General features: G+C 41.2%; 1 protein-coding gene and 1 long non-coding RNA gene across 2 annotated transcripts; one reads left to right on the top strand and one right to left on the bottom strand.

Moving 5' to 3' along the window:
- Positions 1-15,714: 15,714 nt before the first annotated feature.
- On the bottom strand, positions 15,715-17,243 carry LOC123492211. Its single transcript, XR_006661684.1, has 2 exons — positions 17,058-17,243; positions 15,715-16,547 (listed from the first exon to the last, which is right to left on the bottom strand). It is a non-coding gene; the product is annotated as an uncharacterized LOC123492211 (long non-coding RNA).
- A 1,483-nt stretch (positions 17,244-18,726) lies between these two features.
- LOC123492210 (transcriptional regulator Myc-A-like) lies at positions 18,727-20,954 on the top strand. Its single transcript, XM_045224544.1, has 4 exons — positions 18,727-18,827; positions 19,518-19,634; positions 20,050-20,253; positions 20,625-20,954. The coding sequence occupies exons 2-4, from the start codon at positions 19,530-19,532 to the stop codon at positions 20,760-20,762; spliced, it is 447 nt and encodes a 148-aa protein (XP_045080479.1). The 5' UTR covers positions 18,727-18,827; positions 19,518-19,529; the 3' UTR covers positions 20,763-20,954.
- Positions 20,955-21,799: the final 845 nt, after the last annotated feature.

Raw genomic sequence — 21,799 nt, 5'->3', positions numbered from 1 at the left:
AAGTTTATTACAAAACCAGGGGGCAGGCAAACGACAGGTCAAGGGCAGGCAGAGGTCAGTAATCCAGATCAGAGTCCAAAAGGTACAGAACGGCAGGCAGTCTCAGGGTCAGGGCAGGCAGAGGTCAATAATCCAGGGTGGTGTGACAAGGTAAAGAACGGCAGGCAGAATGGTAAAAAAGGGGAAAACTAGAAAACAGGAACTTGAGAAAGACAGGCGCAAGGGGAAAACCGCTGGTAGGCTTGACAAAACAAAACGAACTGGCAACAGACAAACAGAGAACACATGTATAAATACACTGTGGATAATGGGGAAGATGGGCGACACCTGGAGGTGGGTGGAGACAATTACAAAGACAGGTGAAACAGATCAGGGTGTGACACCTGCAGGTTGCCCTGACTTCTTATGTCCCAAAGTTTTCTGCTGTTTCCCAATATGAAACGTGCAATTTCTCCCATTAGAAGGGAAACAAACAATTCTGTGTTTTTCTTATGGTAAAAACAAACACAGGAAATTATGAAATGATAGCTATAGAACAGAATGTGATGCTGGTCAACTGAGATATGCCATGTTTAAAAGGTTTTCTATGTTAAAAAAAATTAATAAGACATTGAAAATAATGAAAGGATAAAGAAATAAAAACAAAAGATGAAGCTGTGTATCTATAGTGCATTCGGAAAGTATTCAGACCCCTTGACTTTTTCCACATTCTGTTACGTTACAGCCTTATTATAAAATTGATTAAATAGTTTTTTCCCCTCATCAATCTACACCAGGGGTGTCAAACTCATTTTAGCTCAGGGGCCACATGGAGGAAAATCTATTCCCAAGTGGGCCGGACCGGTAAAATCATGGTATATATAACTTAAAAACAACAACTTCAGATTGTTTTCTTTGTTTTAATACTATCAACATAAAACATCAAGCTGGAGCCTGAGGACAGTGTGTCCAAAATAGTACAAGCACAACATCACTATTAATCATAAAACACCTCAAGTTTATTTGAAAATTCTAAAGAAAAAGAACACACAAACACACAATGCCTCAGTGATTCACAGAACTGTTTCACAGATCACAGAACTATTTCAGGGTGTCTCATGCAGCACTTTAAGTGGGGTTGCATAGTTTATTTGACTCCTGATACCTGGCATCTTTTAGCTTTCACCAGCGCATCAATATCAGGCGTCACATCCTGAGTGGCAGCCAACTTCAGGATGTGATTCAAGTGCTTGTGCGTGAGCCTTGAGCGCAGCTTTGTTTTATTTATGCTCATTACAGAGAACTTGCTCACAAAGATATGTGGTTCCAAACATGCACAACAGTTTTGCAGCGAGGGCTGTCAAGTTTGGGTAACCTGGCAAGAGATTCTGATAAAATGTGTCCAAGCCAGCTGCGGCAAATTTGCCCTTCAAATCCGAGTCACACTGCAAGTGTATTATTTCAAGTTGGATGCTGACGGGCAGATCAGAGGGATTCACGGTTAATGGCGAACAAAAAACGTTGAAGTCTTTCTCCAGTTCACCAAAAATCTGAAAGCGTTGCTCAAACTCCCTTAACAGTCCCGTTATTTTATCTTTGAACCGCTTCATGTCTGCCACATGTTGGGTCGCGCACACATTTTTCAGACAGGGGAAGTGAGCTGCATCACCACCGGCGAGTTGCGTCTCCCACAATGACAGCTTCAACTTGAAAGAACGTATGCTGTCATAATACTGCATGGCAACTTTGTTGCACCCTTGCAGCTGTTTGTTCAAGTTATTCAGGTGCTCTGTAACATCCACCATAAATGCAAGGTCCTGCATCCATTCTGCGGAATGAAATTCTAACACTGGTTTGCCCTTTTCTTCCATGAACTGTTCAATTTCTTCTCATAAATCAAAGAAACGCCTCAGCACAGCACCTCGGCTTAACCATCTTACCTCAGTGTGGTATGGCAGGCCATAGATGTGGTCTTTCTCTCTGAGAAGGCTGTGTAGTATATGATGAATGGTGGTCATCATTGCTGTCAACAAAAGGAGTCTGCTCATACTGAACATTGATCATAAGGTTTATTCAGACCACAAGCTTCAGCATGAGTAACAGACTTGCAGGGTCTGGAGAGCAGTGTCCTCCAATTCTAATGGCTGCTCTGGGGTTTATTGTCTAAAACCCTTCTTATATAGACAATACCAAAATAAGGGTTACCCCCTCTTCTGGCCAATCACCAGTCTCCCCTGTCTACAACCCACCTCCTGTCTGTGATATGTGGTATTACACCTAAAACATTCCCTCTTGATACTACCATAAACAACATTATATTTCTTCATGAAAAACATTTAACAAAGGCATAATCTTCAGATACTATATTCCCCCCTTTCGAGACGAACTAAACGTCTCGAAACCAAACAGAATAGGATTATGACTAGTAACAACTTATCTTATTGAGTATCTTTAACCTTAAACCAAAACATTCTCCTCTAGAGTGTAAATACCTTTCTTATGAAATATGAATAACTGTTGATGAAGTGTGAACACATTACTATGAATTATGAACAAACTGTTTATGAAGTGTGAACACATTACTATGAATTATGAATAAATCTTTATGGAGTGTGAGAGCGAAAAACTGTCCGGCAACCTTTGTTCCAAATCCATCCATCCATCAATCAAGACAGTAAAATTCTCTCACGGTCCCTCTGCCCCAGGCAACCACCGCGGTACTCCAGATAAACTCATAAATCATGTAAAGACATTTGAAACTATGATGCCATTAAATACACATGTTCCCCTGCAAACAAAATCCTATCCAGAAACATCCACTCTCAAGCTGGTCAACCCATAGGACTTGAAAAGGAATCTCTCCCTGCCTAACCGTCCTTTCCCTAACCCCATCGAAATAAACAAAAGCATCTAAGATCCTCATCTGCATTCAATAACATCAAACATCATTCTACTAAAATCAATACCTAAGAATATGACACCATTATGTATTACACATCAAATATGTCTATATTTCATTGCTGACACTGGAATGTAGTCCACTACACTTCATCTCCTCCGTAGTCTCGACTTCCAATGGACTTGTTAATGATGGAATCAGCCACATCCTCCTTGTTTCATCTCCTCCAGTCATATTGTCCCTTCATATTGTCTTTGTTTGAGTATTCCAATCTCCACATGTTCTCCCAAATGCTTCTGGAATGACAAGAAAATAAACGACCAAACAGTATCCTTTGCAAAACAACCACTTTCAAATTAAACCTCAATTTCACCTAAGAATTTAAAAAATGATACATAAATGATGCATGAATCACATTATCCATTCCCCCTTTGATTCATAAATCATACTAAAAAATCATACTAATATTGAAAAAACTATTTGAAAAATCATCAAATAATCCAAAATGATATTTATCCATCAGTTCCACTTGTCCATCTTTATCCAGATCAGGAACAGTCAACACCGGCATCTGAGTGTTGTCTCCAGGCATCACTCTCCAACCTATCTCAATCTCATAGCTCTCTCCAAGGTCAGTAACAAATTACAAACATCACAGTGTTATCAAAGCTGAAACTAAAATCTGACCCATCACTGCCCCTACTGGCCTAATTGATCTTGCATCCTCTCAGATCTCCCAAACACATCCCTTATAATGCATCTATAACCCCAGTGATATTATCTGAACTATCTGGACTCAAAGTATAACTAATATTTATCAATATTATCTTCCCAAATGTTACACCATACCATGAATGAAGTCCCCCCTTCTCCCTTAGACTTACCCTTCAATGATAGGCTTGAAGACTATGACATGTAGCCATGTCTCTTTTCACCCCATTTTCAACCCTAGCTTCAGATTTCTGTGTTGGTACCACTCCTCTTTTAATGGTAAAAACCTCATATGGAAGCTTAAACGTTGACCTGTAACAACATCCTATCCCCCATAGGGTAAGAATATACTCTATCATCACAAACCCACCAAATATCTCTAAAATTCCCATAGTCACATTGTCAGTCAAAAGCTAATCTTTTAACCATCAAAGTCCTGCTCTTCTTACTACCTGATATATAAAAAGTAACCTATTATTTGTCATTACTTATCCAAGGTTATCCTATACTCATCACACTCTGATATTCCCATAAACATACCCCTTACCTCATATGTTTTATTAGAACAACAACAACTTTTATCTTCACTGGTTCACCTGAATACTTCAGGTTTCCACTGTTACCTGACTTTACTTTCCATCTAACAATTCCCATAGGGTAATCCATTTACCCAAGAACACTTAAACCCTAGGCTTAAACCACTGTTCTGACAACGACATTATTTTATCGGTCAATGACTGTTGCCGATACCACAGTCATGACAAAGCATAACTCTAACCCATACCTGACAGAGGCCGCGCGACCGTCTAACACGTCTTGGGCTGGCATCCCCAACAGACATCAACCCTCAAGATTCCTCACTGATTCTTACAGAATGAGTTAATCTATCTCTAATTTTCACAACAGAGGAACAGAGCAGTACTGATCAGATACCCCCCCTCTGTCATCAAAATCAAAAGACCCCATCCTGCAGCTTCCATGATGAATCTATATTCTCCATTTCAGATTAATCTATATTGTTTCTATCTGTTCTCTTATTTTAACCCCCATTCGTACCATAACCTCCTGAGTCCCTCTTGCTACCTCTACTTTCAGAACAGTTGTTGTCATCCTTCCTACATTTGCTATTACCATCGTATCATTAATCCCTTCCCAAAGTTACCATTAACGTTGTTGATTTAGTTGATGAATTAAAACCCTTAATTCCTTCTAGTGGAAAAGCTACCCATATCCCATGTGTATTATTCACTGTTGGAGTGACTACTGTAATAAACTTATCCTTAACTCCCTCTGTGACTGTGGAAACTTCTACAGACTTCAAATCTTCCATTATAAGCGTCACCTTACAAATTACATAGCCCTTTAACCAATAATTCTTAACCAAAACAAATTTTAATGCTTTCACTAGATAAGTACACATATTCTCCCTAATTATCTCTCTCTCTCTCTCTGTGAAAGAAACGTCATCATCCTAAATGGCATATTATAATTATTATTCTCCTAACCCTAATAACAGTATTTTCCCCCTATAATTGGTGCTGTATTGGTTCCCTTATAATCAAATGCAATATATGTATGACTTTAATACCTATCAATGTTGAAAGAGTTAAATTACTTCTCACTGTTGTTTTAATAGACTCACGTGGTGATGTCATTATTGTTACTACCTCATCCCAAAGCTCTGAACTCTTTACTTGTACTTCCATCCATCACCACTAGTGTCACTTTTTCCCCCTTTCAGTTCTACCTCTAAACTTTAAACCTTTTGATTATAACAAAAAGTACCCACAATTACCTTGATCTTCCTATTCTAAAGTGTCATTCATTACTGTTCTCTCTCTCTCTCTTACTACTAACTTTGAACTTAGCTCACTGTCTCAGAGTTCCTTCACCCCTAATTCTCCTAACTTATTTTAATCTAATCTTTTCTCTCATAACATTTAAAACCTTTTCCCACTGATTTATTGACAAAATTCCTTCCCCACCAATTTTTAGAATACGTGATTGGGAATTCCCCACCTGCTTCTGACTCATTACACACAGACTTGGCAAACGTCTAAACACCTTTTAACCTAGCCTGAAATCCCTTAGTGTAAGAATGTAACCCAGAATAATAGTCACCCCCTTTTAACTTTATTTTCCCAGACAGATCGTCTAATAGACAGTCGTCTAGTGTACATTTTATTGTACAATTCAATTCAAACCATGCATCTCTTCCTACAATGTCATTGGTATATTGTCTCTTTTAATTCCTATTTGACTTCTATAGCAGAGCTCAATTGATTCCTTAAGAGTAATTAAACTGTTTTACAACTTCCAATCCCTATCCTAACCTAATTAATTTTACATAGTGAGATGTTTAACCTCTTTAGGCCTAAACCCAAATAAGTTTTTCCCCTATTCACTATCACTTCTAATGGCCGGTTGTTTCAACTGTTAGCTATTTTCTCTTCTCCTCTAATCGAGGCTCTCAGCAATGCACCCCCCTTTCGGATCTCCTCTAGACACTAACAGGTGATCTTGAATTGCCCCTGTATCTTCCTTAAAAATGTTCTCTGTTCTTCCTCCTAACTTGTTGCATGAACAGGTAAAGTACCCAATCTGTCCATAATTATACCAGTCTTCTGAAAGTTGCTGAAAGTGTAGCTGAAATATTCCTCCTTCTTCTTTGTTCTTCTCCCCTCTCCAATTCTGTGTCTGTCCAGAAACTGGCGGTCGATATGGAACATCTGGTCCCCCCTTGGCTGGTATAGTTGCCTTTGATATTGTTCAGTTGAAGCTGTAACAGTGATTGTTGATTTGGTTCACCCTGATTCTTCATCACACAAGCTTCTCTTCTCCACCAGTTGTATGATTGACTTCTCAGAGTTTCTTCGTCCTGTTCTTTGTTGTTGACATATCAGTATTCTTCAAAAGCTTATATTTTAAGTTCTGTCCTCCAAATATCATCTTCCATCATCTTCTTACTTTTCTTCAGCATCTTTGCCTCAATGTATTCTTCTTCTCCTCCAATTCTTGGGATTAAAAATGTTCTCCGCAGGTTTTCTCCTTGTCTCTTCTGTATCTTCAGCGTCTCGAGCTGTTCCTCTAGCTCCCTTACCTCTCCCAAAGTCGTCTCTTCCTCCAGGCCTGATACGCCTCGGTCTATAAAGGTGTACTAACTTCTGCCATTAGTCTCTCCTAACACTACCTTAGTTAAATAATTACTATTTTAGTCAATTTTCCCCTATATCAACCCTTTTAAATTCCTTTATTGTGAACTATATTATTCTAGACTGTATATCCTAAGGCTTACCCCCTTAAATTATTAATATAACCCTAACAACTCCAAATAAATCCTGAATAATTAAACCCAATTTCCATGTCACCAATATCAATTAGTGTTGGCTATCTTACCACAACCCATCAAATGCAAGTAAATGAAGTTAGTAAACTTCAGACTAAAATACCCATAAACAAAGCCTTCTAACCTTACAACCCTTCAATACTCCAATTCCCATAACCCCTTGCTCTATTAGCTCTAATTATCATAAATTTACAGAAGAATCCTCAATCCATCCTGGATTCCCAACACATCTGTAATTAAACCCCAGTGATACACAGAGCCACCAAAATACAACTTTTAATGAAATAGTATTTGCCAAGCCGATGTAAAATTGTCATAACATCACATATCTTGTTAGGATGATTTTGTGCACTAGCCTGATCTGATCCTCTCGTCTGACTCTGCCTCGTCACACCTTGTCACGTGACGCACGTCAGTCACACGTTAACCCCTCCTCTCTCCTGTCGTATCGTATCGCTCCACTCATATGACAGGAAAAAACAGAGACACAGAATCACATTTTAGTAGTTAATGCCATCACTGAGTATTTCCAACCATTCAATATTCATTCGTTCTACATTATTCACTCTAAGACTAAACTCAGAACTAAATAGATCGCTCAAAAACATTATTTTAATCCGTTATTTAATTATTTAATTCAATCCATTATAATCCATTATCATATATTTAATTTATAAATTCAATAGGTCCCAAAACAAGTTTCATCTTAACCCACCGCCGTTTAAACTTATAAGATTCGTGTTAAAATCTCTTTATGCGTATTTGTTCCGTCGTCTGTGTTCCTCTGTCTCCCCCTGCAGTTTAACCAATGTGTTGTTTTACAGAAATCCACGCATGCGCAAATATCATTTTAACCTCATGCTTGAGTTTCAGCATCCCATCGTGGTGCCGTCTAGTGCCGTAAAACAAAACGTTCCCTAATCTCGTGCCATAAACTCCAACTCCCCCATTCTGTAGTGTAGTGTCACAAAATTAAATGCATGCCCATACATTTATTACATAAATCGCTCCAAAACATTTCATTTAATTTTAATCGTCTTTTAATTTAATTAATTATACTCCGTCAACATATATTTGATTTATAACTTTACTACAGATCGCCAAATAGTTTCCCGTTCGAACAACAGCCGTTTAACACCTAAGAGATTTTTCCCCAAAATCTCTCTATTCTGTGACCATTGTCCCTTGCGACCCCCCACATGGGACCTATGACCCTTACCCATAATGCCGTGCTTTGTAGGCTTAGCACATAAACACATGTTGTAGTTTTAGCCCCGTAAAATCACACGCATGCGCACATCCCCTTAAGCCCATGCTTCCCACACAATAGACCGATAGCATTACGCTACAGCGTCACTATTTTATACGTTATACTCACACAATTACACATAACAGAGCTCACATTTGCGTAGAACTTTCAGCTCCACCACATACAAACAAGTTTAAGAGGCTTGAATCCATCGCAGTGGACCTCCAAGGTTAAAGTTATCATGTAGCACGCAACACAATTAGCATTTAGCAATTAGCCTTTAGCATTAGCCTTTAGCTAACTGCAGTCTACAACATGTAACAAACCCAGCATTGCGTCTTTAATTGATTACTGTTTCGTTTGCCCTAAATTTATTCTGCCGTGGGTATGGCTATTTCAGTGAGCGATCCCCCCCAATGCAACTATCCCGTCGAACAGAAGTTGAGTAAGCCATCCCCAAGAAATGTCCCACCAACCCCCAGTCCCAGACTGAACCTGAACACTCATAACGCATGTCCAGGATTTTGGCCCACCCCTGTGGTCGCCTCGTCACGAGGGCTTATCTAAACCTGCAATGCTCTAAAATTGTATACATATCTTGGCCCCGACTGTTCTTGACTTACTATTCAAGCAACACATCTCTATAAACAATTTTTAAAATTTGTATAATGATTAGCCAGACCCCAGTCATCAGCAAGAACACCACCTAAGGCACAGTCATAAGGGTACATTCCTCCAGTGTACACAAGCAGTAACAAAACCAACAACTTAGCTGTGTTTGGTCGGGTCATGACTCCAGACCGAAGTCAGCTTGAGTTAGCTTGGCGACTCCAAATGCAGCAAAGAAGGACTGCATCATCCCTCCTGGCAAGCTCGCCATTATGTAGTATATGATGAATGGTGGTCATCATTGCTGTCAACAAAAGGAGTCTGCTCATACTGAACATTGATCATAAGGTTTATTCAGACCACAAGCTTCAGCATGAGTAACAGACTTGCAGGGTCTGGAGAGCAGTGTCCTCCAATTCTAATGGCTGCTCTGGGGTTTATTGTCTAAAACCCTTCTTATATAGACAATACCAAAATAAGGGTTACCCCCTCTTCTGGCCAATCACCAGTCTCCCCTGTCTACAACCCACCTCCTGTCTGTGATATGTGGTATTACACCTAAAACATTCCCTCTTGATACTACCATAAACAACATTCTATTTCTTCATGAAAAACATTTAACAAAGGCATAATCTTCAGATACTATAGCTGTCAAACTGACGTTGATTCAGGCTTCTGGATCGGATGAAATTAACAGTTTGGATGACCACCTTCATGACGTTATCCATCTTTAATGACTTGCAACACAAAGCCTCCTGGTGCAAAATACAGTGAAAAGTCCAAAAATCACGTCCTCCATTTGCAGATTGCACTTTCTCTCTGAACTTTGTCACAACGCCTGCTTTTTTCCCGATCATTGAGGGCGCACCATCTGTAGCCAGGCTGACAGCGCGGGACCAGTCCACTCCGACCCTGTCCAGCGCGCTGACGAGTGCAGTGAAAATATCAGCTGCTGTCGTTGTATCTGTCATCGGCACCAACTCCACGAACTCCTCGGTGACGGTCAATGTGTCATCAACTCTGCGGATGAAAATGGCCAGTTGTGCAACATCTGTAATGTCCGTGCTTTCATCAATTGCAACCGAAAACGCAATAAATTACTTTACTTTTTGCTTCAACTGGCTGTCCAAATCCACTGAAAGATCGGAAATCCTGTCTGCAACTGTGTTTCTTGTCAGGCTGATATTTGCAAAAGCCTGGTGCTTTTCAGGGCTGTTACGAACCCCGTGGCTCTAAACGTCTAGGGTGGATGGACATGAGACCCGTAACATAAATCATGCAAATTATAAGTGTGGCATGGAACAGTGAGAACAAATATGACACAACTACCATGAACTACCGTCAAACACAAATGGTTTATTTCTGAACACACGGTAAGGGTTTGGGAAAAAGGGCTGAGCAGGACCCAAGAAATGAAACAATAGTGTAAAACCCCCTAAGCTGATCTTGCCTGCCTCAAGAACCGCTAGGCTACTGCTACCATACAAAAATACAGTGGGTGGTCCGCTCAGGTCTAACTAGTGTTTATAGACAGTTCTTTCTACGGGAAATGTATGCCCAAGGGCAGCTAGCTCAAACTCCCCTTTTCCCAGAAACACACAATAGTTACCAAACAGAGTAACCAGCAAATTAGTGAGTACTCTAAACAAAGGACATCACAGTATCCATTACTCACATACAAAACAGTAGTCTACCAGAATTACCAATCATAGTAAACAGCAACTTAGTGAGTAACCAAAAACAGGACACCACCGTGTCCATACTCACATACGGAAATATTCTCTCTCTCACAACAAACACAAGTCTGGTTTTTATACAATGGGATGTGTGATTGAACAAAACGAGTAACAGGTGGTGCAATGCACAGGAATGTTCACTGATTGGTCCAATCAGCAGACACCTCAACGACCACCAATCAGGAACATACAGGACACCTGTGATTAGGGCAGAAGGAGAGAAACACACAAAAACACAGGATACCTGTATCCGTAACACTCCCACCCTTAAAAGAGCAAACCACAATGGTTTGCGACACACGTACTATCACAACACCCAAAATTCAATAATCATCCTGCCGGGATAACAAAAAAAACCTAGATCATCAAACACGAGACAAGGCATCTGCCATCACATTATCTAACCCCTTTTTGTGGCGGATCTCCAAATTATAATTTTGCACGACAAGTGCCCAACGCATAAGGCGTTGGTTCTGGTTGTACATCCGGTGGAGAAAAACTAAGGGGTTATGATCAGTATACACTATCACTGGTAATGCACTGGAACCAACATAAACTTCAAAGTACTGCAGAGCTAACAACAAAGCTAGAGCTTCTTGTTCAATGGTGGAATAGTTTGTCTGACATTTGTTAAATTTCCGTGAAAAATAACAGACAGGATGGTCCACTCCACTCTGGTCCTGCTGCAGTAGAACAGCACCAGCACCTCTGGCACTTGCATCTACCTCCAGTTTAAACGGTCGTTCAAAATCTGGCGCAGCAAGAACAGGAGTACTACATAAGAGTGCTTTAGCAGTGTTGAAAGCAGTACAACAATCTTCAGACCATACAAATGTTCTCGCCGGACTGAGCAAATCCGTTAATGGAGCACCGCAGAGAAATTTTTACAGAAACTACGGTAGTAGCCAACCATCCCTAAAAAACGGCGTAGCTCTCTTCTGGTGGTAGGTGCGGGAAATGCGTTTATAGCGGAGACCTTGGCATCTACAGGGCGCACCTGACCATGGCCGACCTGTTTACCAAGATAAGTAACAGTGGCCTTCCCAAACTCGCACTTTGCTAAGTTCAGGGTTAGAGAAGCGGTTGCTAGACGTTCACACACTACCCTTAGAGTGTTAACATGATCAGACCACTCAGTTGAATAAATTACACAATCTCCGCTGCCTTCATCATGCATATTTTTACAAATTCACCCTCACTAAATGGTTTTGAAGCCACTGCGATTTCATTAGCAATGAGGTAGCTAGCTTTCCCTGCAGCGCCACTGATGTCTCGGCTGTGAGTAAACACAGACTGCTGTTTCTTCAGACCCGCCAACAGTTCATTCACCTTCTCTCTTCTCCGCTGTCCTTGAAAGTTGTCATATTTGTCGGCATGAAGAGTCACATAGTAGCGACGAAGGTTATATTCTTTCAGCACTGCAACATGCTGTGAACACACCAAACATACAGCTTTCCCATTCAATTCCGTGAATAAATAGAAGGATGACAATTTTTCTTGGAACACTCTGCGTCCACTTTTCTCTTTTTTGACAGAGACATATTGGGGCAATGAGGGTGCCAAAGCACATAATGTTAAAAGTAGAAGCCGTAATAAATATCGCGGGCACAACAAAGTAGCTCATCCGGACTGGCTGCACTTGCTTGACCTATTTGCTCTGCCCTGGTATAAACAGTTTGCTTGCTTAACACAATTGCTATTGCGCCATCCAGTGGACACAATTGGAACAGCAGTTTTTTTATTGAAAAATTGCAGCTCATTTTTATACTTTACAAAATCATCTCGCGGGCCGGATTAAACCCGTTTGCGGGCCTGACGTTTGACACCCCTGATCTACACACAATACCCCATAATGACAAAGCAAAAACAGGTTTTTAGAAATATTTGCTAATTTATTAAAAATAAAAAAACGGAAATATTCAGTTTACATAAGTATTCAGACCCTTTACTCAGTACTTTGTTGAAGCACCTTTGGCAACGATTACAGCCTTGAGTCGTATTGGGTATGCCTGGCATACCTGTATTTGGGGAGTTTCTCCCATTGTTCTCTGCAGATCCTCTCAAGCTCTGTCAGGTTGGATGGAGAGCGTCGCTGCACAGCTATTTTCAGGTCTCTCCAGAGATGTTCGATGGGGTTCAGTCCGGGCTCTGGCTGGGCCACTCAAGGACATTCAAAACTTGTCCCGAAGCCACTCCTGTGATGTCTTGGCTGTGTGCATAGGGTCATTGTCCTGTTAGAAGGTGACCCTTCACCCCAGTCTGAGGTCCTGAGCACTCTGGAGCAGGTTTTCATCAAGGATCTCTCTGTACTTTGCTCCGTTCATCTTTCCCTCGATCCTGACTAGTCTCCCAGTCCCTGCCGCTGAAAAACATCCCCACAGCATGATGTTGCCACCACCATGCTTCACCGTAGGGATGGTGCCAGGATTCCTCCAGACGTGACGCTTGGAATTCAGGCCAAAGAGTTCAATCTTGGTTTCATCAGACCAGAGAATCTTGTTTCTCATGGTCTGAGAGTCCTTTGGTTGCCTTTTGGCAAACTGTCATGTGCCTTTTACTGAGGAGTGGCTTCCGTCTGGCCACTCTACCATAAAGGCCTGATTGGTGGAGTGCTGCAGAGATGGTTGTCCTTCTGGAAGGTTCTCCCATCTCCACAGAGGAACTCTGAAGCTCTGTCAGAGTGACCATCGGGTTCTTGGTCACCTCCCTGACCTTCTTCCCCGATTGCTCAGTTTGGCCGGGTGGCCAACTCTAGGGAGAGTCTTGGTGGTTCCAAAATTCTTCCATTTAAGAATGATGGAGTCCACTGTGTTCTTAGGGACCTTCAATGCTGCAGAAATGTTTTGGTACCCTTCCCCAGATCTGTGCCTCGACACAATCCTGTCTCTGAGCTCTATGGACAATTCCTTCGACCTCATGGCTTGGTTTTTGCTCTGACATGCACTGTCAACTGTGGGTCCTTATATAGACAGTTGTGTGCCTTTCCAAATCATGTTCAATATATTTAATTTACCACAGGTGGACTCCAATGAAGTTTTAGAAACATCTCAAAGTATGATCAATAGAAACAGGATGCGCCTGAGTCTCATAGCAAAGGGTCTGAATACTTATGTAAATAAGGTATTTCTGTTTTTATTTTCAAATTCACACATTTCCAAAAACCTGTTTTTGCTTTGTCATTATGGGGTATTGTGTGTAGATTGATGAGTAAAAAATGCATTTAATCAATTTTAGAATACGGCTGTAAGGTAACAAAATGTGGAAAAGGGGAAGGGGTCTGAATACTTTCCGAATGCACTGTACAACAGACAGGAGAGTATAAATGAATTAATGTGATGCAGGTCAACTGTATTATAAGTACAAATGTGTTCCATTCTTTCAAAAAGTTGACACACTGAATTACTCTTAAAGCACTTAAAAATCTTCTTTTAGCAACATGTACACTACCGGTCAAAAGTTTTAGAACACCTACTCATTCAACGGTTTTTCTTAATTTTTACTATTTTCTACATTGTAGAATAATAGTGAAGACATCAAAACTATGAAATAACACATATGGAATCATGTAGTAACCAAAAAAGTGTTAAACAAATCAAAATATATTTTATATTTGAGATTCTTCAAATAGCCACCCTTTGCCTTGATGTCAGCTTTGCACATTCTTGGCATTCTCTCAACCAGCTTCATGAGGTAGTCACCTGAAATGCATTTAAATTAACAGGTGTGCCTTGTTAATTTCAGTTAATTTGTGGAATTTCTTTCCTTCTTAATGCGTTTGAGCCAATCAGTTGTGTTGTGACAAGGTAGAGGGGGTATACAGAAGATAGCCCTATTTGGCCAAGTCCATATTATGGCAAGAACAGCTCAAATAAGCAAAGAGAAACGACAGTCCATCATTACTTTAAGACATGAATGCAGTCGCAAAAACCATCAAGCGCTATGATGAAACTGGCACTCATGAGGACCGCCACAGGAATGGAAGACCCAGAGTTACCTCTGCTGCAGAGGATAAGTTAATTAGCGTTACCAGCCTCAGAAATTGCAGCCCAAATAAATGCTTCACAGAGTTCCAGTAACAGATACAGCTCAACATCAACTGTTCAGAGGAGACTGTGTGAATCAGGCCTTCATGGTCGAATTGCTGCAAAGAAACCACTACTATAGGACACCAATAAGAAGAAGAGACTTGCTTGGGCCACGAGCAATGGACTTTAGACCGGTGGAAATGTGTCCTTTGGTCTGGAGTCCAAATTTGAGATTTTTGGTTCCAACCGCTGTGTTTTTGTGAGACGCGGTGTGGGTGAACGGATGATCTCTGCATGTGTATTTCCCACCGTAAAGCATGGAGGAGGAGGTGTTATGGTGTGGGGGTGCTTTGCTGGTGACACTGTCTGTGATTTATTTAGAATTCAAGGCACACTTAACCAGCATGGCTACCACAGCATTCTGCAGTGATACGCCATCACATCTGGTTTGCACTTAGTGGGACTATCATTTGTTTTTCAACAGGACAATGACCCAACACACCTCCAGGCTTTGTAAGGGCTATTTGACCAAGAAGGAGAGTGATGGAGTGCTGCATCTGGTTGAGAGAATGCCAAGTGTGCAAAGCTGTCATCAAGGCAAAGGGTGCGTACTTTGAAGAATCTAAAATCTATTTAGATTTGTTTAACAACTTTTTGGTTATTACATGATTCCATATGTGTTATTTCATCGTTTTGATGTCTTCACTATTATTCTACAATTTAGAAAATAGTAAAAATAAAGAAAAACCCTTGAATGAGTAGGTGTGTCCAAACTTTTGACTGGTACTGTATGTAAATATGTTTTATATGACGTTATAGTGCAGTAATGTTTGTCTCAGAACCCAAATACACTGTCATCCTCCACAACTGTATGGGTCAGTTTTAGGTTTTAAGTTATGACACGTTAGTTAGCCTACTATTTTTTCTTCCATTCTATTATGTCCTATTCTTTAAGACCTGTTAAATTGTATAATGTAGAAAACCTCTCTTTAAAGATACCAATTTCTTCATATGTTGGTACATTTTGTATTGTGTGGATGTTTGTTATTTAACTAATAATTTTCTGTTTTATTGGGTATCATAGCTGAATAACCATTAAATGTTTTTCCTTTTGTATAGATTCATCGAATTTTTAAGAAAATCAAACGATACATTGTACATATCAGTAGAGATGTTTATTAAAGGCATGATGAGGAGGAAATATTGGTTGTCATTTATACATTTGTTTCACTCAAAGTTAAACTTCAGTGAATCTTTGAATGTTTCAAACACTTTATCCTCAATATTGTCAGTTTGCATCTTCATGTGAGCATGCAATTTTGCTATTTATCCATGCAGAAATGAATTGGAAAAACAAGTTAGTGTAGCAGATGGCAATCTGTAAAACTCACTCCTCAGCTTGAAGAGTCTCCACTTGCGCTGCTGAATAGCAACTTTTTCAGTGGCGCAACTGTATAAGACGCTTCAGGAGGGCGGTTACGTGTCGAGGCAGAGGTCCTGGGTTCGAGCCTCGGTATGAATGAATCAGGAGGAAGCGGTAATCGCTAAGCAAGCAGCATGACGTCTTTTACAATGGTGCTGTGTTCCGGATCATCAGTTGTGCTCAGCTCAATGCTGGGGTCGCTGTGGAGTGGGTTTGGGGGGTGAATGTAGCAGATGGCGATCTGTGAAACTCACTCCTCAGCCTGAAATGTCTCTACTGGTGCTGCCGAATAGCTAGCTTTTTGGTGGCGCAACAGGGTAAGATGCTTCTGGAGGGTGGTCAGGGGTGTTAGCGAGGCAGAGGTGCTGGGTTTGAGCCTTGGTATGAGCCGAATCAGGAGGAAACGGTACTCGCTAAGCAAGCAGTGTGACTTCCTTAACATTAGCTTCTTAACATTAACATTAACTTCTTAACCTTAACATTAACTTCTTCAGACCGTGGTAGGCTGCACCCATCGTTGTCGACATCAATGTAATCTCTTCTTCTCTCTCCACAGAGAATGTTTGTGCCCTGCAATAAAACAGAGGGGACATACTTTCAACACAGTACAGTACAAGCTTCATGTAATTTGTTCATTTTTGTCAAATGCTCCTCATTCTGTTCTCACACACACACAGAGAATTTGTTTGCTGATTCACAGTCATAGGACAATAGTACGCCTGTTCAGTGACCACTACAGCTGTGTAGTTGAGGCATGGAGAAGAAAGAAAGTGATTCATCTGCCTATCCCAATATATACATTAATGTATACGTTGGAGTAGAGACATTACACAATTTGTCCACAGAACAGGGACAGATTATTACATGCCTGGATAACAATTACGTGTTGTTACTATGTTTTCTCATGAGAAAACTATGTCACTGCGTACTTGGACTTTTCAGTGGGCCTAAATCAAACCGCCTATTTCCATAGATGGAAATTAGCAATTTATCTGCAAATGTATTTCAAGCCAATCCAGCTTGATTCAGCTACCTGAGAAGAGTTTGACATTAGGTTTCTGTAATGCAATTGTAGCTGACCAGTGTAGAGAGTAACAACAGCTGAAGAGGGGGCCTGTAGTGCAGAGCAGAGCGTCTATGGTCACGACCTGTTCCACAAAAGCCGGGCCTCGGGTCCTGGCACATACACCGCTTACATTCCCCCTCTCTTGGAAAAGTGTATTCACACAAAATAGGCAGCTGCGACAGCAGCACACTTCCAACAAAGGCCTGGGAATTATCGCACCACGGTAGCCAGCCAATGTAGAGAGTGAGAAGGTGGACTCGATCCGTGGACTCAGCGGTGCAGACGAGCACCAGGACAGCGATGTGTGTGTCTGTGTGCAAGCTTTGTCAGTGGTTTATAACCTAAATAAAAGCTTGGCCTTTAGTCGTAACAGCAGTATACTGTCCACCACTTATTGCTACTTTATTACCATGTATCAAATAATTGCCCCTCTTTTAATCGTGGAGGACAGGAAATACACAGGGGGAGGTTGAATACATCTGTTTAACAGATTCTAACAGCCTAAATATAATTTTATCAACTCACTATTATGCCTTGGGTGCTTCTGAGCAGAGAGGAAGTTTGGAGCAGGCTGGACTGTGCATGGTTTGATTGACATCTGGTACGACCATTCAGATCGCAGATTCTCTAGAAGGAACCAATATAAATTAAGTGTGGGGAGCCAAAATGGTCGCACTGTTAATACGTCACCAACAACAACAAGCGTCTACTGTGGCAGTTGAGAAGCCAAACACACTTGAATAATTCAGAAAGGTTATGTTCACAGATGTAATACTCGCAAATGATTTATAGGCCTCCGGACATTTAATACTCATTTCAAAGCTGTTGCAGATTGTGAAACGTATTAGGTTGGTTGAAGAAGTAGCTAGCTAACGTTAACTCAGAAGTTAACAAACGTTGCCTGGATAGCTAGCAATCTGGCTAGCAACATGGCCCCTATAAATCTTAAAGTAAAGGGCACAACCAAAGTTTCAATTAGTGGGATAACAGTACATGCTCAAAGCAAACATGGTCATCGAAATAATGTATTTGCCGAGAGGAATCAAGCAGTTGCACCTGTTGGCGCCTGGGTGGAGAGTGGACAAGACTACCAGGAGGATGAGCATCCAACTGTAAGTGTAGCCGTACATAAATTATTCTACTTGAATAGGTAGCTAGTTAGCATATTTACCTGTTGACTTATTCTCTCGTATGAGCCAGGTTCGTGCCCTGCTAACTGAGGAGCTACAGGTGGAGATGCAACGGGAGAAAGAGGATAGTCTTCGCCGGTTTCAGGAAGAAGTGCGCCGCCGCGTGGCACAACAGGCTCAAATCCTCAAGAGGCGGCAGCTTCAGAAGTCATGCGAGACGGTGACTAGCCTATATTATGTGGATAATGGACATATTGTATTACAATTGCTGTTCATGGTGGAGCACAGTTAGTACGCCAACATCATTTAAAAAAAACATAAAAACAACAAAGCCTTACAAATGGCAGGAATACAGTTATCTTGTTTTCCAAGTATAGTAGCTAGCTACTACACATGTAAATGACATTGACTATGGGTAAATGAGCACCACCTCTATCAAGAGCCTGCGTTGTTTCTCTTTACAGGTGGAGCGTGAGGGGAGAGTGCTCCAGCAGTCCAGCGATGCAGCGCAGAGGTTGACCCCCACGAAGAATCTGTTCCCCTACTCCCCCACAGCGAGAGCTAGCCATCTGCAGCCCCAACTCTCGCTGGGTCCGACCACAGGGCCATGAGAGCAGCAACAGAGAAAACAGGACAGATCAGCAAACGCATCAGGTGGCTAAACTTATCTGTGATGATCTACATTGACATTTACATGTTAGTCATTCTATTCCATGCATTCAATGGATGTAAGAAAAACATCCACATATCTCGGTCATTGCAAGAACATAAAAAAACTTCTAAATACCAGTAGCCTTGCATAATCTGTGCTTGTTACAGTAAAGGAAAAGCAAGTAGTATTTGTTTTTTATCTGTTGTTATAAAAACATTGAATGAAGCCACACACAAGCACTGAGTGGATATTGTTATTGATTCGAATCTATATCTAACGTGCGTCCACGGCTGCGTTTACACCGGTCTTTTGACCAATCAGATCAGATCTTTTGGGTAAAAGATTAGAATTGGCAGCCTGTGTAAACACAGCCTATATCCATCATTGAGCTCTGCAACAAAGGCTGCATTTACACAGGCATCCCAATTCTGATATTTTTGCCACTAATTGGTCTTTTGACCAATCAGATCCTTTGTCTGTAATTGGGCAAAAGATCACAATTGGGCTGCTTGTGTAAATGCAGCTATATAGACCTAGGCTACCTACCTGTTTATCCTCAATAATGCCAATGGATTATTTACACAGATGTTGAAGCCATTCTGCTCATATTAAGTCAGTGACATTGCCATTACTTCTGTCATTAGCTCTATAGATAAAATAGGTCATCATACGGGTTGGTTTTGGTATTTCAGCTCAGCAAAGTCATGAGGCAGGTCAGGCACAGACTGGCAGCCTGTCAGACGGTCCGAGACGGAGAAGTGATGTCAGAGCTCCCTGGGGGAATATGGAAGGTGTCTCCTACCAGAGATGTGAGTTTGTTTATACTGCCCCTTTCTAACTGGCCAAAGTCAGTTATTACAAAAATGTCAGATAACCATAGAATTAGAATGAATTTATTCTACCTCTATATATTTGGCCAGCAGCATACCACCCTGCATCCCACTGCTGGCTTGCCTCTGAAGCTAAGCAGGGTTTGTCCTGGTCTGTCCTTGGATGGGAGACCAGATGCTGCTGGGAGTAGTATTGGAGGGCCAGTAGGAGGAACTCTTTCCTCTGGTCTAAAAAAATAAATATCCCAATGCTCCAGGGCAGTGATTGGGGACATTGCCCTATGCAGGGTAAAATATTGATGTTTCTTTGGATATAACTTTATAATTTGGAACTCTCAATTGCAGGAATACTGTATTTACTGTAAGACATTTTATGCTTTCTAACTCAAAACAGAAACCTGTATATCGGGTGACAAGAGAAGAGGAAGGAGAAGAGGAGGATCATGAAGAAGAAGAAGAAGAAGAAGAAGAAGAAGAAGAAGAAGAAGAGGAGGAGGAGGAAGATATTCCTTTGATTGGGCAACACGACTCCCCTCTTCAGAACTTTGATCCTCACGAGGGTCACAGGAGCAAGACTGTCACCTTTGACAACAATCCGGTCGGTCACCACAAGTGTTCTCTTTTTAACACTTCTCCAATTTCCAAACACTCCCATTTCCCCAAACCCCACACAGTCAATAGTCCTGTGACTCACATCCTTATCCTAACATTCCTTTAGTCAGGCTATAGCAAGTTGTTTGTTTATCAATCTATATCGTTTCCTTTGTAACTCCAACTAAGCTACCCTAAAGGTTTAATCTTTCATAATGCACAACGAGAGGTGCTCAACCCTTACTAAGTTCTGTAAATGAGTCTTTGGGTGCCTTTGTCCAGGAGTCACCCAACTTTTCTGAAAAAGACTGCTTGAAGGCCAAAACGCATCTACTGTGACAGCTAATAATCAATATTTCACACCCGTGTGTGTTGCAGGTGTGTCCGAGGCTCTTTAGTGAGCCTTATCCTGCAGGTCATAGTAATGAGTTTAGTACTGACCATAGAGCTACTCAAGTGCTGTGGCCCCAAGAAGACCAGGAGGAACTGAAGAGACAGGTGATTAAGGCCAGTTAGAACTATATTATAGGGTTTTAGTGTTTATGATTATACACCCCTTCTTGGATGGCTATCAAATAACTTTTATCACTGACCATATTTACACACAGCCCTCCACCAAATCCCCCCTTTAGAAACGCCATCCCATCTGGTTTGGGCTTAGTGGGACTATAATTTGTTTTTCAACAGGACAATGACCCAACACACCTCCAGGGCTGTGTAAGGGCTATTTTACCAAGAAGGAGAGTGATGGAGTGCTGCATCAGATGACCTGGCCTCCACAATCCCCCAACCTCAAACAAATTGAGATGGTTTGGGATGAGTCGGACCACAGAGTGAAGGAAAAGCAGCCAACAAGTGCTCAGCATATGTGGGAACTCCTTCAAGACAGATGGAAAATCATTCCAGGTGAAGCTGGTTGAGAGAATGCCAAGAGTGTGCAAAGCTGTCATCAAGGCAAAGGGTGGCTATTTGAAGAATCTCAAATATAAAATATATTTGGATTTGTTTAACACTTTTTTGGTTACTACATGATTCCATATGTGATATTTCATATTTTGATTACATTTACATTTACATTTACGTCATTTAGCAGACGCTCTTATCCAGAGCGACTTACAAATTGGTGCATTCACCTTATAGCCAGTGGGATAACCACTTTACAATATGTTTTTTTTCTTCTTTTTTTCTTTGGGGTGGGGTAAGGGGGGGTAGAAGGATTACTTTATCCTATCCCAGGTATTCCTTAAAGAGGTGGGGTTTCAAGTGTCTCCGGAAGGTGGTGAGTGACTCCGCTGTCCTGGCGTCATGACGGAGCTTGTTCCACCATTGGGGTGCCAGAGCAGCGAACAGTTTTGACTGGGCTGAGCGGGAACTGTGCTTCCGCAGAGGTAGGGGGGCCAGCAGGCCAGAGGTGGATGAACGCAATGCCCTTGATGTCTTCATTATTATTCTACAATGTAGAAAATAGTAAAAATGAATGAGTAGGTGTTCTAAAACTTTTGACCGGTAGTGTACTTTTAATAAAAGGGCTTCATAAGATTATAATTGTGATT

This window comes from Coregonus clupeaformis, chromosome 13 (assembly GCF_020615455.1).
Source record: "Coregonus clupeaformis isolate EN_2021a chromosome 13, ASM2061545v1, whole genome shotgun sequence".
NCBI classification, from domain to species: domain Eukaryota; kingdom Metazoa; phylum Chordata; class Actinopteri; order Salmoniformes; family Salmonidae; genus Coregonus; species Coregonus clupeaformis.
This window is presented reverse-complemented; position numbering and strand designations above follow the sequence as displayed.